Genomic DNA, 19,606 nt, shown 5'->3' on the forward strand with positions numbered 1-19,606 from the left:
TATATATTGCATTCCATTGCAACACATGACTAGAGAACACTTGGATCTTTTTGGAACCTCACTGTCCGAGAGGTAGGACAGATTCGAGGAGCCTGAGGCCGAGAGAGAATTGGCTGATGCTCCAGTAGCTATGCAGTTCTTAGTGGCTGAGCTGGCATCCCAGCCCGCCACCCCAGCCTCCTGACTTGTAATCCAGGCTTCATTGTACTACCTGACCAGAATCAGGATCTGTGAACTATTCACATCCTTGGCTCCTTCGAATTTTTCCTGTTCCTCTTTTTTTAATTTCAGTGTTTATGAATAATTGGTGGAGAATAAAAGAAGTCAAAGAAAATAAAAGTCCCGTTGAACTCGTGTGTTGTTGTTGTTGTTGTTGTTGTTGTTGTTGTTGTTGTTGTTGTTAGCAGCTCTAGCCTATGTGCATGGTGTACCCATTTCGTTATACCATCCCTCAGTTAGTGATTTTTGGCTTATCCAAAAGAGAATCACTAAGCTATTAGCCAAAAAACCTATTTTCAGTTTTGGCTTCACAATGTAGTCCTTGAGTTATGCTGAATAAGTTATAGAACTTCTGGAAACCTCCCTCCATCTCAATTTCACAGGGATGCCAAATCTCCTCTGCCTATCTCAGAGCTGTAATGATCAATAATAGATCTTAAAATATCTAATAAAGCTTGAGGTACTATCTAAAAGATATTCCCTGCCGGGCATGGTGGTACACACTTGTAATCCTAGCATTCAGGAGGCTGAGACAGGAGGATCACGGTTCACAGACAGCCTCAACTACTACTTAGGTCCTTTGCAACACAGTGAGATGCTGTTTCAAAATAAAGAATAAAAAATAGGGCTGGGGGTGTAGCTTGAAGATAGAATTCCCCTGGGTTCTATCCCAAGTCACACACACACACACACACACACACACAAGAGAGATTCCCTAAAACTATAAATCGTCACAAAAACTTGCTCAGGCCTAAAGAATATTGTTTTTGGGGTGTTTTTTTTTTTTTTTTTTTTTTGCTGGCTGCAGCAGAACATACCTGTAATCCCACTACTCAGGAGGTAGAGGCAATCACAAGTTTAAGGCCAGTCTGGGCAACTTAATGAGACCTCATCTTAAAAAAAAAAGATAAATAAAAGAATATTACCCGTTTTGGTCTGTTTTTCCTAGTCTCCCCTTTTGGTCTGTTTTGGTACCTTATAGGAAAGCTTAATCTGGCCATAGTATTTTTCAAGGTACTACATTTTTTTATGTGCTTTTTAAAAATATAATCCTTCACCACTTGCTGTGTGCCCAAGCACAGATGACAGCCACAGGCTGGAGAGAGATAAAGTAACTCGTCCAAGGCTACAGAGCTAATAAGTGGTAGCACCAGGATGTAAGTTTGTCTTCTTAAAATTTTAATTTATGTTTTTATCCTTTATGAGTTCTAATCTTTGGATATAAATTTGCCCAATTTTTAAAAGTTTTTTAAAAGTTTTTATTAGTGCATTGTAGTCATGCATCTTAATGGAGTACAAGATGGTGGAGACATACTACACCACTCATTCAGCCCTTCCCCAATTCCCTCCCCCCTCCTTCTCATGTTTGGCTTAGTGACTGACTTTGCTGTGTTTGTGAATGTACATGATGTACATTAGGGACTGTCTCTCTTCCCCCCTCCCGTCTCCCCCAGTTAGGTTGCTTTATTTACTCATCTATGGTTTCTCCTCCTTCGTCTAGAGTTTATCCTATGACCTTTTTTCTCCCTAGTTTCCACATTATTAGGGAGGGCATCTGATTTCTTATTTTTTTGTGACTGACTAATCTCACTTAGCATAATGTCCTCCAGTTCCATCCATTTCCCTGTAAATGATGTAATTGTGTTTTTCTTTATGGCTGAGTAAAATTCCACTGTGTACATACTCCACAGTTTTGTAATCCATTCATCTGTTGATGGACATCTTGGCTGGTTCCATAGTTTGGCTGTGGTGAATTGTGCAGCTATGAACATAGATACACATGCAGTAGTTTGGTAGGTTGGTTTCCTTTCTTTTGGGCAGATACCCAGAAGTGGTATTGCTGGATCAAATGTTAAGTTCATTCCCATTCTTCTGAGGATCCTCCAAACTGTTTTCCAAAGTGGTTGCACTAATTTGCAATCTCACCAACAATTTAAGAATAAGCCACGTTTATTTATTTTTGACAGGATCTTGGTTTGTTGCCTAGGGTGGCCTCCAACTCCTGGGTTAATGCCCTCCTTCTGCCCCAGCCTCCTGAGAAGCTGAGACTACAGGCACAGCTGGCTTGTCTATTTCTTGAATCCTATCAAAAACAGTGCTGTGACTATACTATATGCATTTCTAGATTTATAGCATTTCTTATGTTTCTATGTCACCAAATGAAATCCTCTGAAAATGATTCTTAATATTAACATCATTTTATATTTTAGAATATTGTACATATTGTACTAAGTTTTTCTACCTGTAATTGTCTTTTCCAAATTAAAATAAATAGTAACTTACTAGATGTAGATTCTGAGCAAACATATTGGTAAGGCAGTTGTATTTGGGTATAATTTAGAATACTTGTGTTTATTTGGCATATTACAAAACCTTATATATTGTTTTGCAATTAGAATGTTGTGTGTGTAGACATAAAATTGGAGATATTACCAGCTTCTACCAGGAATGTAAACTTCAAAATGCATTAGGAATGAATGTAAAAACTAAAAGCTATAAAATGAATGTAAAAACTAAAAGCTATAAAATTTTTGCACACATTTTAGCATGAGTGTTCATTAACTTGTGTAGCAAGTTAATTTAAAACTTGAGGTAGCCAGGCATGGTGGTGCACGCTTGTAATCCCCACGCTTGGGAGGCTGAGACAAGAGGATCGCACAGGTTCGAAGCCAGCCTCAGCAACTTAGTGAGACCCTGTTTCCAAATAAAAATATAAAATGGGTCTGGGAGTATAGCCCGGAAGTAGAAAGCCTCTGGGTTCCACCCCCAGTACTACCAAAAATATAAAGTAAAAAAAAAAAAAGTTTAAAAGTCCTTTAAATGACCTTTGAATGGTATTTAAATATTAGCATTAAAATCTGAGTCTTTCCTTTACAGAGGACTACACTAAAGCATGCAAGTGCCTGGAGAAAACATACCTTTCCTTCCCTGGATGGGACCTCGACCAGAGCCTTCCATCCTCAGACTGGATTGCCTCTTCTTTCAAGTCCTGTAAGGAGTTTTTCTCTTATCTCACTTTGAAAACCTGCAAACCTCTTAAATATGTGCAGGGAATATTATTCAAGTTTTAACTGAAAAAACTTAAATACTTAAATGCTTTTGAAATCAGATTTTAGTTTGAAATTTCATTTTTACTAGTACATTTAACAGCCAGGTAATAATAGAAACAAAGACTAAAACTGAATAGAAATTAAATTTATTGCATTAGGATTAAATTTTTTCCTGAAATTGTTTTACCTAACATTTTTATTGTATTTAAATGTAAAAAAACCACTGATGTCTAGAGGATTTATATTAATAGTGTGTGTATCTCAGTAAGTACTGTGCAGTCATGCCAATTTTACCGTAGCCTTGTGACATTAGGTAAGCGATCATCTCAGATCCTCGGTTTCTTCGTTTGGAATAGTAAGGAGGACATGTTCCCTGGTGTGATGCTGGCCAGCACCACTCAGGGTACACAGGAAGCTTTCGTAGTTAGTTGGTCTGGCGGCCATTTCACGTAAAGCTGAGGCTCAGCAGTCAGTATCACAGCAGAACTAAGACCTGTGTATTTTGCTACGAAATTACGATAGGTTTGTTGTTGTATATCTGGCATATGTTCAAAATAACTATTGATAAGAGATCTAGAATTTAAGTTTATACTTTGGACTTTAGCTATTTATTTTAGAGAATTGAACTTTTAAACAATTTAAAACAATCCCGAATATGCAACCTACCTGTGAGGTGTTTTCAAAATGTTCATGTTATCAGGAAACAATTTATCAGTATCGTGCTGCCGTGTGAAAAGCTCTACAGACTGTTTTCATATGTGTGGGGATTGGTACTGGGGACTGAACCCAGGGTGCTCTACCCATTTGTATTTTGAAACAAGGCCTTGCTAAGTTGCCAAGCTGGCCTCAAAATTGTGATCCTCTTGTCTCAGCCTCTGTAGACTTCCAATCAAACAGTAGACTAAATAGATGATAGAGTCTAACAATAAGAAAGATCAATCCTGAGTATTGACTGGGGGAAGCTACAGCCCTCTAGGCTATCTGAACCTAATGCAGTGCTGGCTTAATGCCCTGATAGGACAAAAGTCAGGGCTGCAACTCTGCACCAAACATAGCCAGAACCCAAAACTAAACCCTTCATAGAGGCAGACAGTGGGAAGAGAAGAAAGAAACCCACTTGTTTACCCAGAGACATGTATCAGGGAGGTGAGTAAGGAAGCCCCCAAAAGAAACCTAACCCACTCATCGTAGGGGTTCTGAATTATCCTATCTATGAGATCCTATAAAATAAATACCCATAAAACTAAATTCGGACCTCTATTGTGTACCAGAAGAGGAAATGTGAAACTATCCCACATCTATAACCCAGGGCACTAAGGACTTATTTTCTTAAAAATTACCTCTTTTTGAAGATCATCTCAGAGGAAAAAATTATATAGCACCTTTAAAGACTTATCAGAAACAAGAAATGTGAGAATTTTTATAACAGGAGCCTGTTACCAGAGCACCCTGAAAGGGAGTTACAAATAATTCTGTTTAAACGTTCTGGGGCTAAACGAAGGCAGGGGCAGGGAATTGAAATGAAAGAACACGTGGGCTTGCAAAATAAATAGGAATTCTGGGCATGAAATACATTTGAAGTGTGTATACACATTCAGTTGGGTGAAACAGTAGACTAGAATCAACCGGATCAAATTGGGTGAGTAGACAAATACTTAGGCACAAGAATGAAGCACAGAAAGGAAAAGACCAAGACCATGGAGGCCGTTGGTGTGCGCATGCTGAGTCCAGTGGGTGTTCTCAGAGACGCTCTACATGAAATAAGGAAAGGCGGCATTAGAAGAATGGAGGTGGGGAACTCTCCAGAACTGAAATCATGTTTGGACTGAAAGTTTTACAAATCAGGTCTGACTACAGTAAATAACATGACACCCTTGTTCAACTCTCCAAATGTTTTTAGAGTTTCCAGTATCATCTGTCTCTTCTTAGTTAACAGATATTTTACATATATTTAATATTCTAGAAATAAAATTAGCTTTTATGGTGTATATTTTACCTTTATTTCAGGTTTGGGTATTTAAATTATTTTTAGGACATCTTAAGGTATGTGGTCGTTTGTTGTAAATGTACTCTGGTATACAGTGGTGTTTGGAAATCTAGGCTATGAATATTTCAGTGTGCTCTGAATATAAAGCTGTAGGCTTTCTGGAGCTGTTGCAGTGCCTGGGATGGGCAAAGGAGGCCGAGCTGGCAGGGCCCCAGGTCTCTAGCTCTAGTTAATTATTTTTCTTTTTTTATTTTAAAGCCATAAGTATTCTCTACCCCCAAAATATGGTAGTATAGAAAGTAAAAAAAAAAATCTTATTAATAACAAAAATGAATGGTACATATATACATATGAATTCCATGTAAGATTTATTTTTGGAAAAAACTGATTCCACTTCCTGAAAACTCAAAACCTAGTAAAAGCACTTTTATTAATTATCTGAGTTTTTCATAGTAGTTAACAAAATAACATAATAAAAATGTAATAAAAAACAGCATTGTTTGAAGTCAGGTTACAGTTTTATTATTTTATTTTAAATATATACATAACTTTTTCTTAAAATTTGTCTCAATTCAAGAAAAATTAGTCTTTTTCGATGTCACAAAAGATTATTTTGGCCTTAGGTTCCTCAAAGAAAGACACAATCAGGTTGCTTTGATCTGGATTCTTCATTGCTGCATCTGAAAAACTTATCATCTAGAAGGTATTTATATTAACATTTATTTGTATGCATGTATGTATTTCACAAAGTTCTGGTCTTTCACATAAAAAATATTGACTCTAAAAGTCATAATTGTAGCGGGGTGTGGTGGCACACGCTTGTAATCCCAGCATTCGGGAGGCTGAGACCAGAGGATCCAGGTTCGCGGACAGCCTCAGCTACTTAGTGAGGCCCTCTGCAACTCAGTGAGACCCGGTTTCAAAATAAAGAATAAAAAAATAGGGCAGGGGCTGTAGCTCGGAGATCAAATGCCCCTGCTTCCATCCCCAGACCCGCAAATAAATAAATAAATAAATAAATAAATAAATAAATAAATAATAAAAATAAAAGTCAAAATTGTAACAGGAGTCTTATTTTCATATAACATCATTCTCCCACAGTTAAGGAAAAAATCGAGAGAGTCACGGCCGTACTTTGATCAGCATAATCATTACATTGGCTTTAACATTAAGTGCATTAATGATCAATAACTCTACTTTCTACTATTTGAATGAAGCCTTCGCAGTGTGTTTCCTGTTGGCAAATAACACTCAGATTCTATTTGGCGTTTTGTTCTGTTTTGTCTTAATGATGCTGGGAGTCAAAGCCAGGGTCTCAGATGTGCTAGGCAACTGCTCTACCCCTGAGCTCAATCTCCAGTCCTCTGATTTTATTCTTTAGTCACATAATTGTGCTTTCATTTGCAGGCAGGAGTGAAGATTGATCTAGAAATATGATTAGTGTATATTTCCAGTAACTACCACTGTTTATATTGTAAATTCCACCTTGGAACCTTTTAGCATATTATGTATATTATTTTTGAATATATTATATAACAAATATAAAATATATTTATATAACAAATATAAGGTGTAAACCAGATTTTAAACCAGAAGTTTTATATTCTGAAATTACATTAATTTTATTGTGGTAGTTTGAGTAAAATTGTTCAGATTCGTCTAGTTTAATTCTGTACAAAAATTATGATTAATGTATTGTTTTGCTGATATTTTAATAGTCCTCAACCAAGTTTCAACATTGAAGATGATCCAGATATTCATGAAAAGCCTTTTTTGAGTTCAAGTGCTCCACCTATAACAAGTCTTAGTCTCCTAGGAAATTTTGAGGTAATGTGTTTTGAAACTATTTTAAGAGTTGAAGTTTCTTAAACTAAGCCAGGTAATCATTTTTGTCTTTAACTTTCTTTATAAAAAGGAGGAGATAGATAAATCAACTGTCTTTCTCCAAAGCCTTGGAATTACCTTTTTTTAAAATTCTGTTTTGTTTTATTTTCATGAGAAAAAACTGGGATAATTGTTTGCAATGACATATGAGAATTGTGTAGTGGTAAAGGAAGTGGAAGACTTGGATGACCTCAGTCTGAAAGGGAGGCATCTTCATTTTAGCTAAAAGGAGAGGTTTGGCCACATCTCTCTGGTCAAGTTGGCCCTGATTGCTGGGCATGGTGATGCATGTCTGTGGTCTCAGCTGCGGGGAGACTGAGGCAGAATAAACACGTGAGCAACTGGGCAGCACACCCAGACCCAGGAGGTGATGGCATCTGATCCGAGCCTCGTTATGGTCAAGAAAATTGATTTGCAAACTAAGTTTCTGTACTGCCTGTAAATCTGAATCTATTCTAAAATAATAAAGTTATTTAAATCAAATGGTTAAGGATTTCTGATACATGTAATTATTTAATATGGACATTTCTATTTGGGATCAAGTGTGTCATGGGTTTGACTGTTTGTTTTGGTTGATATGCAGTCCTGGAGACTAAACCCAGGGCCTTCCCCGTGCTAGGCAAGCACTCTACCGTGGAGCTTCATCCCCAGCCTTTACTTTAAGACAGGGTTTTGCTAAATTGCCTGGGCTGGCCTTGAACTTGAAATCCTCCTGCCTCAGCTTTCTAAGTATATGATTTTACAAGCATATACCACCTGGCTAACTGTCTTGAATTAGAAATAAATTTAACCATAAATGTGAACCTGTAAATATCATTTTTAAAGTGAATTTGATTTGTGAGGGATAAACATACTTCTCTGGTAGAGCATATTTGACTTGTAGATGTAAAAATAACATACTGCACAATTAGGTATCACTACTGGTGAAGTTTGAGGAGAGTTCAGCATTGGTTGGAGTAGTGAGAGGAAAAGAAACTTTATAGGAGGGCAGAAGACTGATGGGAAATGGAGTTGATTTCAAGTCAGATGGAGAACATGACACTGGCAAAAACTACTTTTCTAGTGCTAGAAAGAACAGTGATATATTTTTAAATAAAAAATGAAATGAATGTGAAACTTTTCTAGATTTATTTTTAGATTTCATAATTTAACAAATTATTTTGTCTTCCAGGAGTCTGTTTTGAACTACCGGTTAGAGCCTCTCGGCGTGGTAGATGGCTTTACTGCTGAGGTTGGGGCGAGTGGTATTTTCTGCCCCACTCACTTGACTCTTCCAGTTGAAGTGTCATTCTACAGTGTCTCAGATGACAATGCTCCCTCTCCTTATATGGCAAGTATTTTTCAAATATGTGTTGTTGTAGTCAGCCAACTTAAACACTTTAAGTGTTTTGGTACAGTGCTTGAAAGTGTAAAGCATATTCTAAGAAATATCAAGTACTGAATACAGACTAACTAAAAAACAGAAACCCTCTTTTGCATCTGAGAATGGTGCTAAAACTGTGCGTGTAGTTGTGTGTGATTTATTGAAGAATACTAACTTACATGGCCAAATTGCTCCCCATTCCCACCTGTTAACATTGTCTTTTGCTATTAATAAAAGCCATGAAAAGGTACTGCTATGTAAACTGAGAAACAACAGAGAAGGGAAGATAAACTTTATAAATATGACTTACTCATTATTGGCCCCATTTGTTCAAAAAAAAGTTGTTGAGGTTTACTCCATTCTAAAGACAAAACTTTTTTTTTTTTTTTTTTTTTTTGGTGGTGGTACTGGGGATGGAACCCAGAGGTTTTATTCCTCCAGGCTATATTCCCAGATCTATTTTATATTTTATTTGGAAACAGAGTCTCACTGAGTTGCTGAGAGCCTCACTAAGCTGTTGAGGCTGGCTTTGAACCTGTGCAATCCTCCTGTCTCAGCCTCCTAACCGCAGGGATTACAGGCGTGCGCCATCACGCCCGGATTAAAGACAGAAGCTTTTATCAAGAATCTGACCAGTGTTCCATCCTTTATAGAAAACCTATAGTTCTGCGTGCTCATTTATTCAGTTTCTTTCCCAATTATATTTACTCTTGTGGGCCATAATCAAGAAAATTTACAACATTGGTTATCATCAAAAGAAAGGTACCTTCCCCTTCTCAGACCTGCCCAGAGAGCACAAATAACACCTGTTTTTCATTTACCATACAGAGATGTACCCATATTCTCACAATCATTGGGGGGAAGTATCTGTGGAAGGTACCGCTGAAACAAGTGCAGGACCAGAGTAAATGCCTAGCATTTGAAATACTTACCAACGTAAAATATAGCTGCAAAGATGCCCATTTTGCATTACTAGAACATCAAGAAATCTTATCACTTGCATAATCTCTTTGCACACAGTAAAAGAGAATGGAAAGATAGCGTCTTAAATGCTGTGATCTTAAGATACAGGTAGATGCCTGTAATCCCAGTACTTAAGAGGTGGAGATTGGAGGATTGCAGGTTCCAGGCCAGCCTCAGCAACTTAGCAAGACCTTCAGCAACATAGCAAGGCCCTGTTTCATAATAAAAAGGGACAGGGGGTGTAGCTTTGGGGATATAATACCTCTAGGTTCAATCCCCAGAACCAATAAATAAATAAATAAATAGAATACTATAGTCAGTAAATAGTAAATAGAGCGCCTAATGGCCATTAGGATGTGTTAGAGACAAAAGGATAAATTGGCTGAAAAATGAGTAAAACATCCTTGAGTGAAACTCATGAGGCAGGGATCATTTGAACTATGCTGTAAAGTATCACTACTCTCCGACTTTGATATCTAAAAGTGAATGATTAGGAGATTAAAAAAAAAAAACTCTGTCAATTTGTCCCCAGAAAGTACAAAAGTACACACAATTGCAGATTTTATATAGATATTGGAAAGGATATAAATAAGGTTACTGAATTAATTTATCTTTTCAAGAATCCCTGACTTTCTTTTCTTTGATAATCTTAAAATCAGTTATCTGGGTTTTTTTTTTTCCTACATCAACTTATGTATTAGAAATAGATTCCTTTTGCAGATGACCCAGTCTAAATCTTAGACCGAAAAAGTCTTTCCTACTGTAAATTAATAAGGTTGATTTTTGTTCTTTGGGAAATATTATATTTTGGTAGATCAGTCTGCTTTCAGAGGACTGATTATGTCATATATCACAGAGCAACAAAACTGAGATTCACATGAATTGTACAAATGAGATCAGAAAGGCAAAATTTTAGCAGGGAAAATTTTTATCTTTCCACTCTAGAAGTGATACAAGATATTTCATTAAATAATTCTTTCATGATTCACTCAAAGCTATATAATACCTCTCCCCCAAATGGGAGTCAGTGGTAAAAATATTCTCAAAGTGCTCTTACAGCACTGAGCTACTTAGAAACTATACTAAGACCAGGCAGAAGTAAGTAGAGCGGGTGTGCCAGTACCAAGTTTGGGGTGTGGCTTGCATTATTACTGTATTCACAGGGCCCTGTATTCATCCCTTCGCAATCCAAGTTAAGGTATACTTCTTTCAGTTTTCCACGTGTGTGTGTGTGTGTGTGTGTGTGTGTATTTTTTTTTATAGTACTGGGGATTGAACCCAGGAGCATTGTACCTTGGAGCTACACCCCCCGCCCTATTTTTTGGTCTTTTTATTTTTGAAACAAGGTCTCACTGAGTTTTGAAGGGCCTCACAAACTAGCTGAGGCTGTCTGCGAACTGCAAACCAGATCCTCTGGTCTCTGCCTCCTGAATGCTGGGATGACAAGCGTGCACCACCATGTCTGGCCACTTTTACATATTTTCAACTTTCCCTAGATATAAATATTAATATCCTGAATAGTTAAATAATAAAATTGATAAATTAATGTTAATTTAATGTTATTAAGAGAATTCCAAAACACTTCCTAGTCCCTTTATAAAATCTCTAACTTGCCAGTGTTATTACTGTTCTTACATTACTTTAGAAATGATTGTTTGGGCTGGGATGTAGCTCAGTGGTAGAGTGCTTGCCTAGCTTGCACAATGCCCTAGGTTCAATCTCCAGGGCTGCAAAAAGAAGAAAATAGAAATTGTTTTTAAACTGTTATCCCTAGCTGGGCATAATATTGGATTGAGGCAGCATGATCAGAAGTTCAAGGCTAGTTTGTGCAACTTAGACCCTGTCTCAAAATAAAAATAGCTGGGGATATAGCTCAATTAGTGGTAAAGTGCTGCTAGAGTCAAATGCCTTCCCCCCAAAAAAGTGTTGCTCTAAACTTAAAACTCAGAAATCTGGTCTTTTTAAATTAAATTGATTATTTACTATTATTATATTCTAAAAGCTATCATAATTACATGCATTAAAAGAAATCAGCATAGGCATGGTAATCATTTTTCCTTACCAGTTTTCCTGTATGTGTTTATAGAGGGGGAGAGGTGGAAAGGAAGGACAGTTATGTATTGCCTATAGTAACATATTAAAAGTAGCTGTGATTTGGGGATATTTCACTTTTTTCTTTTGGAACTAGGAAGAGGGAGTATTATATACCGTGCCATTTTCATGTAAATATCCATGCGTTGTTCATACTTAAAAAGTGGTATACCTACAGTACACTGAGTGGGAAATCCAGGGACAGCGTCACTGTTGTCTTCGTTGGGGTTGCAGGTGGATGGCTGCTGCTTCGTACTTTAAATGACCATGTGATGAATTGTATTTCTTAAGAGCCACGTATGTCTCTTCAGTGCCCCTTTCCGTGGACATTTCCTATTACTAATATGTTACTTTAATCCTCTAATGTCAAGTGTTGTGGACTTGGAGTTGATTCATATGTCAGAATCTCACCCTTTCTTTACCTTTTTCCACATATTTTTATCTTCCAAACCCAGTAACTTCTAAACCCAACAGAGATTTAACCTAATGGGATAGTACTATTTTATATTTACTTTTACATGAGGTTAACATGTTTTGGTACATATAATGTATAATGATAGAATCATTAAATGTAGAGCATGTAGTTATTCTACTTAACTACTGAAAAGCATTACCCTGTTAAATAAATAAGCATTAATTATGTATAAAGCTGCCTAAGACTTAATTATCACTATCACAGCTTGTGGTCATTTGGCCATGATGGTCATTGAGAGCTTTTATACTTTCAGTCTGACCTGACCTCATTTAAATTTATACTTTCCATACATCGTCAGGACTTCTCAGCAGAGCTACTCCACACTAGAGTAGTGCTTCTCAAACTTTAATGTACATAAGAAATTATCTGGGAAATCCTGTTGGGATGAGAACTTGGCTTGATAGAGCTGAGGAGAGGCCAGACATTCTACATTCCTGACAGGTTTATAAGCGATGTTGATGGTGCTGGTCAGAGGAGCATCCTTTGAGTACAGACTAGAGGACTTCGTGCCCTCCCTGAGTGTCTCCAGGAGAACGACTCCAGGACAGCTTTGCCTTTGACGTGAACCTCAGCCCTCAGACTTTCAATTGTGTTCTGATATAGAACCAATTTGGATGCTTAAATTCCTTAATAAATGCACTTCTAAAAAGCAATGCCTATTAAACCCAGATTAAGACACAACGTGACAAACAGTTCTTTCTGAAAAACATTCGATCCTTGGAAAATAGAGTTTTGCGATTTTATGTAAAGCAAACCAGTCTTGAAAGTTGCTGACCAGCCGATGCTCTTGCTTCCTTCAGCGAGTGCTTCCTTTGCCCCTCTCTGGCTGTGGCCAGAGATTCAGAAATGTACTCTAACTCCCTGACTGAAACTTACTCTTTGGCCAAGACAAAGGCAAACCCATACTTTTTCCCTGCTCAAAAACCAGTAAGTTGTTTTCCTTCTTCATTTCTCCTCTCTCCAAAGATACATGGGAACAATCCTATAACTTGCTTTATTTCCATTTTGGTTAGGAAACTTCTTAACCTTCATATATTGTGACTCAGTGGAAATTTTCAGCAGTGTAGCCGTTGATGTTATATGTTTATTGTAGCAACTTTGGGAAGAACGTTACATTATTTCTTCAGGGATGGAAACCTCACTATTTCATACATAAGAATGTATTTCTTAATTTAACTTGAATGTTTTTCCATAGGAATAGAATTCTGAAATTTCACTAACTACGTGATATGCTGTTATTTTCATCTTTCATACACACTTACTCATTTTTTCTTCTTTTATTTCAAGGGTGTGATTACTTTAGAGTCCCTTGGTAAAAGGGGTTATCGAGTACCTCCTTCAGGAACAATACAAGTGGTATGTGTTTTATAGTCTACAATTGCAATAATCATTCTCTCACATACATATAGAACTTAGCCCTTTCTCCTGCTGCTGCTGCTGCTGCTGCTGCTGCTGCAACAACTTTGGTAAGTAACAGCGGGGCTGCAGCTTTATTTGGAGTTTCCGTGTTCTGCCCCAGGAATGACCATTTGGGGTCCTCCCCAAAAGGAAAGCATTAATAGGCTGATCAAGGTGATTGCTTTAGAAAAACAGTTCCTGGCCATTTACATAACTTAAGTAGTGCTGTTTTCAGCATAAATAGGGCCTAGCATTGCCAGTGCCTTCTGTTCCATATAATAAAGCCATATTGCCACTGACCTGTTTATAAGGAGGCCCTAAATATTAGTATTGCCATGGTGAGAAAACCTGGGAAATAAAATTATCCCTAGTGTAATGACTTGTAACTTGATTTAATGAGTTAAACACACCTGGGAGCAGTGTTGTTCTAAGGATGTCAGGACAGAGAAGACATCATTCCTTTAGTCTGAGTGTAGATTATATCTTGGCTCAGGAGAACCCCTTCCGCATCCATGGGCTAGGGTACTCAGAAACATAATAGGATGTCAAGACCAGTTTCCAACTGAGTTTATCTCCAACTCTGCTCCAGAATAATCATGCAAGCCCTCAAGTCTCTTATGGAGTTTGCAAACTGGAAAAGAGTGTTCTCACGCTCGTTCCTTACACCCAGAACCTAGTCTAGTCCAACAAGGCTTTCTTATTTTCATGCGATACTAGGGATTGAACCCAGGGGAGTTCTCCCGCTGAACTACAACCCCAGCCCTATTTTTGCTCTTAACTTTGTAACAGGGCCTCACTAAGTAGCTGAGGCTGGCCGTGAGCCCGTGATCTCTGGTCTTAGCTTCCCAAGCACTGGGATCACAAGTGTGCGCCACCATGCCCGGCTCCAAGAGGTCTTCTTAAGATGCTTGGCCTCAGAGTGTTCAGTGCTCTGGCACATACTTCTGCTTACCACCATTGATCTAGCATGGAGAGGAGTGAGCACATTGGTTGATTTTGTGTACCACAGGAGTTAGACAGCACAGTGCCATATGTGCATTTCTTAAGGAAGAACCACTGCATCCAAGAATGACTTGTATATGAATGGACTTGGATGAAGGGAGCAGTAACCCTTCAATCTGTGTTCTTGCCCCTGGGTGCGTAGTGCATGAAAGTGCGGGTCCCTGGAAAGCCAGCTGCTGTTGTCGAAATAATGAGGCACTCACCCAGAGGCAGCATATCACTTCTCATTTTGGAGGCTGCTGACGCCAGTGGTTAATTTCAAATATGGAATTTGGATACATCTTCTATTCCAGATATGGTTTAACTATGAATAATCATGGTTTGAACTCCAAGCTTGCTAGTTGTCATGGTTGTTGAATGTTGTTAGCCTTTAATCTTAAGACTCACTAGAATGCAGAATCTGGATCATAATATTGATATACTTCTCATTTTGATTCAGTGAGTGATGTCCATTGCCACGGATGAGCTTCTGAAAGCCTGGGCACCAAGTTACCTATTGACGTGTTGGTAATTTGGTTAAAGTCAGATCAGTAGCTTGGGGTTTTGTTTAAAAATCATTACTTTTAAAAATGCCATTCCTTCAATTATTCATAGCCAAATACCAATTGAGTTCAATTTTTTCTTCTCTAAGATTACATATTGTGGTCTATCATGATATACTGAGAATTTAAAAAACAACCCTAGTGTCACTAAAAAATTTGAAATTATTCCAAGTCTGAGAATATGAAGTATTATTTGGCCTACTTTGGATTTAATAATAATAAGCCTTATTTCAAAATAATTCAAATAGAAAAATCTCTCCTTTTAGACTTCCACTTTTTCATTTTAAATTTTATAATAACTGCAGCTACCTAAAACACCAAAATTTCTTATTTTACTGAGCTTATGTTTTCTTATTTTAAAAGTTGTTTACTCACTGTAAAAATGTGAGAAAAATTAAAATTCCACTTTGAGCATTTTGCAGTTAATAGTCTTCAGTGAAGCTAATGTTTGAAATAAGGAAATGAGAATATTTTGACCCAGTAAGGATGTGTTTTTCTTAATCTAGTGGCACTAAATCTTAAAATATATATAAGTGAAAGTTATAGCTTATATATTATTAATGTGAAGTTTATGACTAAAGATTTTATTACAGGAACTTGTACCATTATAAAGTAAAAAATAATTTGAGCCTTTAAAAGAATATTTAATATTACAAACTTTCAAATTTTAAAACTTTAGTCCCTGAAACTGAGTTATATCCAGTGGGATTAAATTATTATTAAAAGCCTCTTTAATTATTTGCGCAATCAATCTGAGTCACATCCGCTAACCACAGTTTTTTAAACAATATTTTCTATATTGTTTCTTCAGACCTTATTTAATCCTAATAAGACTGTGGTGAAGATGTTTGTGGTGATCTATGACTTGCGAGACATGCCAGCCAACCATCAGACGTTCCTGCGACAAAGAACTTTTTCTGTACCCGTTAAACCAGAGATGAAGAGGAGTGTTACTAAAGAGGCCATGCGCCACGCAGAGGAACGACTGCTGCGCTACCTCATACATCTGAGGTACTGTCACTGCATTCCAAGATCGGCGGCTTAGTGCGTCTTAAAACCCTGTGACTGTAGCTGGACCAAAGCCCTTGGACTCTGCCCAGCCTCAGAACCCTGCATGCTGTGCCAGTCTCCAGAAAGCATGTGGTCCTCCCTCAGCGTTATTACATACTGAGTTAGGCATGCTTTCCTTGGTAGCTCCTTAAAATATTTTATGTCAAAACAAATCCGACTATATCAGAGGCAGTAAGACACACTTTTAAGCAATGCTGACCAAAAGAAATGTAATGTCAGCCATCCATAGTTCTATATTTTACACCCAGAGCAGAAATCAGTTTGAACTAGCCATGCCTAGAAGAGTGGCTCACACCTGTGATCCCAGTCCTGGGCGGCTGAGGCAGGAGGACTGGCTGGCATGAGCGGAAACCTGGCACTGTGGGTGAGGAGAAGGCCATGTACTGAGCCTGGCAACCTGGCCTCCCAAGAAGCAGCAGCTCAGGCATTGCTGAAAAGGAACGCAGCGTGCGTAGGAAATAGGGAACGGAACTTAGATGAGAAGCACACGCTTTGACTTTGTGTGTGTGTGGTACTGGGGTGGAGCCCAGGGGCATTCTATCTCCAAGCTACACTCCTAGCTCTATTTTTAATTCTTTAAAACAGAATGAGACTCAGTTGCTAAGGGCCTAACTAAGTAGCTGAGTGCTGTCTGTGAACCTGGATCCTCTTGTCTCAGCCTCCCGAATGCTTGGATGACAAGCGTGCGCCACCACACCCGGCTTGACAATTTAAGACCTTAAATATTATGAATAGCTGGGCGTGGTGGCACACACTTGTAATCCCCGTGCTTGGGGATATACATAATATATATATATTATGTATAAGAGTTAGTGTATATAGCTGGGCATGGCGGTGTACACTTGCCATCCCATCATTCGGAAGGCTGAGACAGGAGGATTGTGGTTTGTTGATAGCCTCAGCTACTTAGTGAGGCCCTTTGCAACTGTTTTTTAAAAAAAGGAAAAAAAAATAGGGCTGAAGTTGTCGCTTGGAGGTAGAATGCCCCTGGGTTCCATCTCCAGTATTGCAAAAAAATAAATAAAAGAGTTAGTGTTAATCTAGTATAGCAGCAAGATTAATTCTTCCTACTTTCACATTTTAATTACTCAAGTTTTTTTTTTATTTTAAAGACTCCTTCCCTGAAATGATTAATCTTTTTGTTTATTTGTTTAGGTTCCAGAGTTCTAAATCTGGAAAGATCTACCTCCATAGAGATGTACGGCTCCTGTTCTCTAGAAAGTCAATGGAGGTTGATAGCGGTGCTGCGTATGAACTCAAATCTTACACTGAATCACCAACAAACCCTCAGTTTTCACCAAGATGTTGATAAGGAGCGACAGTTTAAAGTATTGGCTCAGTACTCAAATTTGAAAGTAAAAATTTGTGTAGAATGGCGTGTACCAAATTAACAATCAGGAGAGTGGGTCCTCTCCTATTACCCTGGACCACTTTTTATTAAAGGATTCCTAAAGTGAGATCCACGTATTCCAAGTAGACTGGAAACACCCATGTCCTGACCCTTTTTGTACTGTTGAAACCACTTCACTGGACATGTTGCAAGAACAAAATCCCTGGTTAGATTAGTGTTTACACATTTTATTAGTTATTTAATATTTAATGTTTTCCTTAATGCTCAAGTGATGTTTGTCTTTAGTGTTCTAATGTAGCACAAATCCTATGTAAAATCATAATGTGTATTTTTGACATTAATGTTGAAATCTGAAATATATGCACAAGTCTTTTCTTCTGTGATATGTTTTAAATGATATTCCTTGAAGCTACTGAAGATGAGGTGAAATGTGGAGCTTCTCTAAGATTGACGCGCCATGCGAGCAGCATGTGCACTTTTGTATCTCGTGGGTCTGGTTTTTACTAGACTCCGTCCAGGCTGCTCTCGCACCCCGCAGTCCTTTCACCCGCGGTGTGGCCTGCGCTGCTTCACATGTCCCTTGCGGCTCAGCTCACCATGCCCACTCGTATTCCCTTCAGGGTTCCTTATCCCCCAAATGGTTCTATTTTTCCTTAATCATTACTGTACAGGTGTTAAATTGTTGTCTCATGCTAGATACTTTCTCTAGTTGTTGAAAGAATATGTACTTTGAAAACAAATTAGTATTTATATTGTAAATATATACAAAAAAAACTTAAAAGATGTGTATTTGACTGTTATTTATAGATGAGATATTTATTTATTGTGGAAATAGATTTTTATTATAGGACTTTTTTGGGGGATACTGGGGATAGAACCCATGGGCATTGTACCTCTGAGCTACACCCATCCCTATTTTTTAGTCTTTTTTATTTTTTTATTTTTGTTTTATTTTTATTTTATTTATTTATTTATTTATTTTTGGGTGATACTGGGGGTAGAACCCAGAAGATTTCTACCTCTGGGCTATACTCCCAGACCTTTTTTTATATTTTATTTAGAAACAGGGTCTCACTAAGTTGCTGAAAGCCTCACTAAGTAGCTGAGGCTGGCTTCGAACCCGTGCAATCCTCCTGTCTCAACCTCCCAAGCGTGAGGATTACAAGCGTGCGCCACCACGCCCAGCGTCTTTTTTATTTTTTGAAACAAGGTCTCACTGAGTTGTGAAGGGGCTCACTAAGTAGCTGAGGCTGTTCGCAAACCACCACTATCCTCCGGTCTCAGCCTCCCAAATGCTGGGATTATAAGTGTGCGCCACCACACCTGGCTATAGAACATTTTTTTAAATTAAATACCTAAAGAAAAAACACAATACCATGAGCTGACATGACCTAGTAGTATACAAATACTTTGGCTGGAGTGGCAGGTTTATTTGTGGTAAATAAATGCTCATGACATTTGATTACAAAATGAACTTAAGAATTTGCTTGACACAATTAATTAAAAAAAAAACAGAAGCACAAACCTTTAGAAATCGACTATGTGCCTATGTAGGCCTGGAAGTCAAAGTTGGCACCCCATTCTTGCTGAATACCATCAGGTAAAGGATGTATGACATCCATCGCATCTCTTTCAAAAACAGCATGTTTGAGCACAGCCCCCACCTAACACCAGCAGAGCACCAGCCCAAACCATAGCCCCGGGACCTGACATACACCAACGTGGCAATAAAATCCTAAAGCTCTTTCAGAGACCCAGGAATCACCTCTGTGCCTGACTGACAGCTGCAGGTAAACCGCCCTGGGGCCCCGAGGCTCAGGCTCCGCTCCTTCCAGAGCCCCCTGGGCTGCTACCATCTCCGGCCCCAGCCCAGCCCAGCCCCGGCCCAGAACCAGACAGCACCTTCTCAGAGGTTGCAGCCCCAGGCTCCAGCACAGCCCCCACCCAGCACCAGCGGAGCACCTTCACAGAGGCAGCAGCCCCAGGCTCCAGCACAGCCCCCGCCCAGCACTGGAGGAGCATCTTCACAGAGGCTACAGCTGTAGACCCCAGCACAGACCTGGCCTAGGCCCAAACCTGCGCAGTCCCATCCAGAGGATCTGAGGAACAGCCAGGAGAAGGCGTGGCCCAACCCAACTACTGAGAAAAAAAAAAAATCAGTAATTTTAACCTGCGAGAGTCTCTACAACACCCACAAAAGGTGACATATC

At 38.5% G+C, this 19,606-nt stretch overlaps 1 protein-coding gene across 4 annotated transcripts in view; it reads left to right on the forward strand.

Moving 5' to 3' along the window:
* ATOSA (atos homolog A) overlaps positions 1–17,354 on the forward strand; it is a gene marked incomplete at both ends in the record, with an annotated part of 93,750 nt that extends 76,396 nt beyond the window's left edge. For 3 of the 4 annotated variants that reach the window (XM_080708272.1, XM_080708270.1, XM_080708273.1), the window contains 7 exons: positions 3,097–3,210; positions 5,880–5,959; positions 6,975–7,083; positions 8,312–8,470; positions 13,320–13,388; positions 15,786–15,985; positions 17,201–17,354. In XM_080708272.1, coding sequence (XP_080564398.1) covers positions 3,097–3,210; positions 5,880–5,959; positions 6,975–7,083; positions 8,312–8,470; positions 13,320–13,388; positions 15,786–15,985; positions 17,201–17,354 — 885 coding nt within the window. The remainder of the gene's footprint in view (positions 1–3,096; positions 3,211–5,879; positions 5,960–6,974; positions 7,084–8,311; positions 8,471–13,319; positions 13,389–15,785; positions 15,986–17,200) is intronic. The other variant, XM_080708271.1, reaches the window with a different exon arrangement.
* Between the last annotated feature and the right edge of the window lie 2,252 nt (positions 17,355–19,606).

This window comes from Muscardinus avellanarius, assembly GCF_963383645.1.
Source record: "Muscardinus avellanarius genome assembly, chromosome: 12".
NCBI lineage: Eukaryota > Metazoa > Chordata > Mammalia > Rodentia > Gliridae > Muscardinus > Muscardinus avellanarius.